The following is a 7,467-nucleotide window of genomic DNA, read 5'->3' on the forward strand; positions in this document are numbered from 1 at the left end:
AACCAGTACCTGGATGGAACCTGTACCTGGATGGATCCTGTATCTGGATGGAACCTGTATCTAGATGGAACCTGTACCTACATGTAACCTTTTTCTAGATGGAACTTGTACCTGCATCGATCCTGTACCTGAATGGAACCTGTACATGGATGGATCCTTTATCTAAATGGAACCTGTACCAGAATGGAACCAGTACCTGGATGGAACCTGTACCTGGATGGATCCTGTATCTGGATGGAACCTGTATCTAGATGGAACCTGTACCCAAATGGAACCTGTTCCTGGATGGAACATGTACCTAGATTTATCCTTCATCTGAATGGATCCTGTAACTAGATGTATCCTGTATCTGGATTGAAGCTGTACCTGGATGGAACATGTACCTGGATGGATCCTGTACCTGGATGGATCCTGTACCTGGATTACACCTGTAGCTAAATGGAACCTGTTCCTGAATTGAACATTTACCTGAACGGAACCTGTACCTGGATGGATCTTGTACCTGGATGGAACCTGTACCTACATGACACCTGTATCTAAATGGAACCTGTACCTGAATGGAACCTTTACCTGGATGGAACCTGTACCTGGATGGAACCTGTACCTGGATGGATCCTGTACCTGCATGACACCTGTATCTAGATGGAACCTGTACCTGAATGGAACTTGTTTTTGAATGGAACCTGTTCCTGAATGGAACCTGTACCTGAATGGAACCTGTTCCTGAATGGAACCTGTTCCTGAATGGAACCTGTACCTGGATGGATACTGTACCTGGATGTATCCTGTACCTGGATTGAACTTGTACGTTCATGTAACCTGGTTCTGGATGGAACCTGGTTCTGGATGGATCATGTACCTGGATGGAACGTTTCCTGGATCGATCCTGTACCTGGATGGAACCTTTACTTAGATGTATCCTGTATCTGAATGGAGTCTGTACCTGGATGGAACCTGTACCTGCATGGATCCTGTATCTGGATGGATCCTGTACCTGAATGGAACCTTTACCTGGATGGATCCTGTACCTGGATTGAACCTGTACCTAGATGTATCCTTTATCTGGATGGAACCTGGACCTGGATGGATCCTGTATCTGAATGGAAACTTTACCTGCATCGATCCTGTACCTGAAAGGAACCTGTACCTGAATGGATCCTGTACCTGTATTGAACCTGTACCTAGATATATCCTTAATCTGGATGGAACCTGTACCTGGATGGATCCTGTTCCTAGATGTATCCTGTATCTGAATGAAACCTGTACCTAGAAGGATCCTGAACCTTTACTTGGATGGAATCTGTACTTGGATGGATCCTGTACCTGGTTTTAACCTGTACCTTGATGGAACCTGTATCTGGATGGACCCTTTACCTTGATGGAACCTTTACCTGGATGAAACCTGTACCTGGATGGAACCTGTACCTGGATGAATATTGTACTTGGAAAATTCCTGTACCTGGATGAAACCTGTACCTGGATGGAACTTATACCTGGATGGAACCTTTACCTGGATGAAACCTGTACCTGGATGGAACCTGTACCTTGATGAATACTGTACCTGGAAAATTCCTGTACCTGGATGGAACCTGTACCTGGATGGAACCTATACCTGGATGGAACCTATACCTGTATGAATCCTGTACCTGGATGGAACATGTATCTGGCTGGATCCTTTACCTGGATGAAACCTGTACCTTGATGGAACCTGTACCTGGATGGATCCTGTACCTGGATGGATCCTGTACCTGGATAGAACCTGTACTTGGATGGAACCTGCACCTGGATGGATCCTGTACCTGGACTTAACCTGTACCTGGATGGATCCTGTACCTGGATGGATCCTGTACCTGGATAGAACCTGTACTTGGATGGAACCTGCACCTGGATGGATCCTGTACCTGGACTTAACCTGTACCTTGATGGATCCTGTACCTGGATGGAACCTGTTCCTAGATGTATCCTGTATCTGAATGAAACCTGTACCTAGAAGGATCCTGAACCTATACTTGGATGGAATCTGTACTTGGATGGATCCTGTACCTGGTTTTAACCTGTACCTTGATGGAACCTGTATCTGGATGGACCCTTTACCTTGATGGAACCTTTACCTGGATGAAACCTGTACCTGGATTGAACCTGTACCTGGATGGATATTGTACTTGGAAAATTCCTGTACCTGGATGGAACCTGTACCTGGATGGAACCTATACCTGGATGGAACCTTTACCTGGATGAAACCTGTACCTGGATGGAACCTGTACCTGGATGAATACTGTACCTGGAAAATTCCTGTACCTGGATGGAACCTCAACCTGGATGGAACCTATACCTGGATGGAACCTATACCTGTATGAATCCTGTACCTGGATGGAACATGTATCTGGCTGGATCCTTTACCTGGATGAAACCTGTACCTTGATGGAACCTGTACCTGGATGGATCCTGTACCTGGATGGATCCTGTACCTGGATAGAACCTGTACTTGGATGGAACCTGCACCTGGATGGATCCTGTACCTGGACTTAACCTGCACTTGGATGGATCCTGTACCTGGATAGAACCTGTACTTGGATGGAACCTGCACCTGGATGGATCCTGTACCTGGACTTAACCTGTACCTTGATGGATCCTGTACCTGGATGGATTCTGTACCTGGATGGATCCTGTACCTGGATGGAACCTGTACCTTGATGAATCCTGTACCTGGATGGAACCTGTACCTGGATGGATCCTGTACCTTGATGGATCCTGTACCTGGATGGATCCTGTACCTGGATGGAACCTGTACCTGGATGGATCCTGTACCTTGATGGATTCTGTACCTGGATGGATCCTGTACCTGGATGGATCCTGTACCTGGATGGAACCTGTACCTTGATGAATCCTGTACCTGGATGGAACCTGTACCTGGATGGATCCTGTACCTTGATGGATCCTGTACCTGGATGGAACCTGTATCTTGATGGATCCTGTACCTGGATGGAACCTGTACCTGAATGGACGACTGTTAGAATAAAAATGGTTGTTTTTGCAGAATAATGATTGAAAATTGGAATATCAGAGTGGAGAATGGCTGGAAATCTTCCCTGGACTGAACATTTAGTTGAAATGCGAACCACAGATGTTTATCTGACACACACATTAAAATATATTTATCAAACATGAAAACACAAACACTCAAAGCATGGATTTTATTTAATACGGAAGTGAATCCAGTTCATGAAGCAGGAATATTCAGACATATGGTGTAATAAAATGATAAAATGATGTTTGAGCTGCTGAACCAGCAGACTGCAGCGGTGAAGACAGTCATATTCCAGACCGGCTCAGGGGATCTCCTTCACATCTGAACCCCTTATTCAGCTGGACTTTAGAAGCTCCGCAGTCAGTACATGTTTTTCTCAGCATGGCGGATCTGACAGTACATCTGCATGGAAAAGACCAGGGCCAGGATCTGTTGACACAGGTCATATAAATCACACCGGTCTGAAGAACATACAGGTCTACAGCTCATCCAGATCTGCTGGACTTTTAACATGAGACAGTATCTGTAAACAAGAATTCCAGATTCTCGTTTCCCAGCTTGAAATGTGGTTGGGACATGGTGGAGACAACTACCTGAACAACGCCAATGCAGACTCCAAACACCAAGACAGAGAGGATGTTGTCCAGCAGCCACTTTCTGGCCTTCTGGTAGCACGGCTGCAGACCAGGAGAGGAAGACTATCATTACACACTGGAGAAGAAGACTGTTGCACAAGATGAAGTTTAGAGAGCCAGGCAGAAGCAAGCTTTAGAGGCCAGTTTTAACGTCGACATCATCATCATCATCAGAGCATAAGTTTAATGGATGAAGCAGACATAAAAACCTAAACCTAAAACCTGGACTAAACCCAACCAGGGAATTTCGTCTACATCTGACCAGGAATGTTGTCTTTCCTTCATCCTCCTGTTGTCCACCTGGAGTCACAGGAACACGGAAAACTTTGGCTTTATTTTCACCGAGCCTTTAAACTGAGGGGAAGAAGGAAATGGAAACCACGCTTTCAGTCTGATATCTGTTTCTCTGTGAAACTCCCACATTTTCCTCCTCCAGGCACCTCATCAGGACCTTATCACTGCTTCATAAATAAACACTCATGTGGATGTTTAGAGCATTTATTCCCACTGCCAGACATGGAGGCTACAGAGATCTCCTCAGTAGATCAGTCTGGTCTGGCCGACACTCTCCTCCCAGAGGGACGTGCCGGAACACCTCACCAGGGAGGAGCAGACATGGATAAAGTACTAGAAATCAAGACTCAAGTAAAAGTACAAGTACTCTATGAATGAAGTTACTTGAATAGAAGTTGAAGTGTTCTTGAAGTGCCGCACTTAAGAAGAAGCACTAAAGTATTCAACATTTTTTGTACTTAAGTATTACAAGTAGTTTATTTTCAAATTTTGACTCAACTACTGAAAGTAAAAGTACTTCACTGTGGTGTAATTTAAGTAATTTATATATCATATTGTTTCAAATGCTTAGCCTGATATTCAGAAATCCTTTAGCTGGAGCAGTCGTACATGAACAGGAATATCCATGACAAAAACCACATATCAAGTGTGTTTGTTCCCGTCCATGGCTTTTTCCCTTCTTAAACCAGGAAGTATACTTTAAATGTTTTTTTCTGTAAAGACGTTTCTCTTCATCCACAACTTACGGCAACTAACGGCAAGTTGGCCACTTATAAGCTACTTCTTCTGTGAAAACTAAAGTAATTAGTATTGTTGATTCCCTGCAGCGGATGTGTCCCTTTGAGGAGGATCCCGGATAAGTTATGAACAGAATCGGTGATAAAGGGCAGCCTTGGCGGAGTCCAACCCTCACCAGAACAAATCCGATTCACTACCAGCAATGTGGCCCAAGCTCTGACACCTGTCGTACAGGGACCGGACAGCTCGTACAAGGGGGTCCGGTACCCCATACTCCTGGAGTACCCCCCACAGGAGCCCCCGGGGGACACGGTCGAATGCCTTCTCCAGGTCCACAAAGCACATGTAGACTGGTTGGACAAACTCCCATGCCCCCTCCAGGACCCCAAAGAGGGTATAGAGCTGGTCCACTGTTAAACGACCAGGACGAAAACCACACAGCCAGTAAGTCAGGCAGGCATGAAGCCAGCAATTTTTCTCTTCTAGTATTTGTAAGAAGAGTTCCTTTTTCCTCCTTTGTCCACACATACTATTGCCATCTTTAATTGAAGTTAATGGTCACATGACATGGTGACATGTACATGCTAAACCAGTGTTTCAATTACACTTCTGCAATTTACTACTGCATGGACACGTCCTGAAAACATCTCATGAGAGCATAACAACTTTTTAAAGGATAAGTTTTTTTTAAATTTAGATGTTTCCATTACCAGTTTTTAACCTAATATTTAGGTTTTGTGTAATTGTAGGGGCAGCTTCTGATTCTCCAGCTGTTGGGAAGGACAATAAATAACCACACAAAACATACATTTTACATATGTGTAGTGTATTTTCTGATTATTTTTAGACTCAGTTTGTTTCTATGCTGGTAAAAAGCAGGACAGTGACCGTCAGGTGAAGGGTTTCAGTTTGCAGTAGTCTCTGTCCCTGTTTGGGGTGAAGGTGTGGACCCAAACACAGAGATGAGGGAACAGGGATGCAGATTTTAGTAGATTTATTTTAACCGAGGTTCTCCGGGGACTACAACAAGCAAACTAACAGAACAAAATGATCCAGCAATCAAGAACACGGGGGAACCAAACAAGAAACAGGTGTACGGAATGAACTGAAACAAGACCAGGTGAACGCGATGAACAGGAAATCAATAAAGCTAAACAACAAACAAGAGAACCAAACAGGAAGAACTACAAAATAAAACAGGAAACCTGAACTAAGGAAAAACACAAACCACCACATCATGGCAGTCTCTGTGACTGCTCACTGTTCGCTTCGGCTTCTCTTTTAGCTTGGTTTAGTTTTTTGCCAGATTTCTGTTTCTGTCCTGTGGAGTTGTTTTCTGTTGTCTTTACTTCTTGTTTATTTCCCACCAGGATGTAGATCCTGATGTCCTAGCTTCCTTTTACCTCAACATTTCTGCTCCTGGTTTTCCTTGTAGTCCAAGATCCTCGTCCTCATCATGTCAGTCAGTTGGCTGCATTGCTGACTAGTTGTAGTTATGTAGTAAACTGTGATTAAGTCATTAGTTAAGCCTCCAAAATGCACCCTGAACGTCCACCAACACATGCACCCTGCCAAAGTGCCCCCAAATTCCACAGTGTTGTGCAAAGACTCATTTTCTGTCAACATTCAGACAAATGGGGGCTTCTATCAGAGAAGGAAAAAAAACTCCTGGAGCTGAGCTCAGACCAACCTCGGTCCATCCATCGTTGCACTTTTCTATCCCGACAGAGCAGCAGGATGCGGGCAGCGTCCCGTTCAGCACTTCATACCAGTCTGCTTGGCTGGACACGCCGCAGCATTTAAACTGGAGGGAAGGAAAGAACCAGTATCACCAGCAAGGAAAACCTCTTTCCCACTGAGGGTCGACTCGTTCAGCAGCAGCCTTGTTTTAACTCTGAAGGCTTCATTTCAAGCAGCGTGCTCCACTGCCAACATCTGTAAACCCAACATGCATCACGACACTCCTTTTTTATCCCATTATTATTATTGCTAAAAACTTCAAAGATAAAATCATTTTTCAGCTTTTTTTCTGCATAATTCTATGAAAAAAACTAATCAAAACTATGATGTAGAGGGGTTTTAATTCTTCACATGCTTGTTTGACTGTTTTATATAATTGATTCATTTTATGATACTGAAAGAATTTCTGGATTGTTTTTAGTTATGAACCATAAAAATATTTAAATCGAAATAATTTCACTATTTACCTTTGAATTGAAACGTGAATGTCACTGCATGCATGATTATGATTTTCATATTTTATATGGCCAGTCTTGTTGATATGTGGACTCACTGGACTGTCTTCTTCCCCCAATAATTTTTCACTTCTCAACTTAACTCCTGTCTGTACTTTCTTTGGGTCCTTAACACCCCCCCCCCCCCCCCCCCCCCCCAATCCCACACTGACTTCCCCAACACTCACTCACAGTCTACCCACATCCCGTCCCAACCCAGTCTCTCACCTTGGACTCACATCGAGCTTCACACTTTGTTCTCACACACCATAATTTCTCTCTCCCGATATGCAGATGAGCAGAAAAAAGCATCGACTTGTTTTGAGCAAAGTTTCCTTTTTACCATAAAGTGGAAATGTTCTCAGAAAGTGTGTGGTCCATAAGGGACTGTGTTTCTGTCCTCACCATCTTCTGGACGTTGTCCCACGACTGTTTCAGTCCAGGTTCTGATGTATAACTCTTCATCCCCTCCTTTAGCTCATCTTGTGCTCTGGAATCCACCTACAGAAAGACATGTGGTCAACATATGGACAGTTTG

At 44.1% G+C, this 7,467-nt stretch overlaps 1 protein-coding gene across 1 annotated transcript in view; it reads right to left on the reverse strand.

The window, feature by feature from the left end:
* Positions 1-3,234: 3,234 nt before the first annotated feature.
* Positions 3,235-7,467, reverse strand: part of tspan4b (tetraspanin 4b) — a 138,830-nt gene continuing 134,597 nt past the window's right edge. The window contains exons 5-8 of the mRNA XM_079253327.1: positions 7,335-7,430; positions 6,386-6,499; positions 3,622-3,705; positions 3,235-3,457 (exon numbers count right to left, since the gene is read on the reverse strand). Coding sequence (XP_079109453.1) covers positions 3,389-3,457; positions 3,622-3,705; positions 6,386-6,499; positions 7,335-7,430 — 363 coding nt within the window. The 3' untranslated portion in view covers positions 3,235-3,388. The remainder of the gene's footprint in view (positions 3,458-3,621; positions 3,706-6,385; positions 6,500-7,334; positions 7,431-7,467) is intronic.

The sequence above is a fragment of the Telmatherina bonti genome, assembly GCF_933228915.1.
Source record: "Telmatherina bonti genome assembly, chromosome: 14".
Taxonomy (NCBI): domain Eukaryota; kingdom Metazoa; phylum Chordata; class Actinopteri; order Atheriniformes; family Telmatherinidae; genus Telmatherina; species Telmatherina bonti.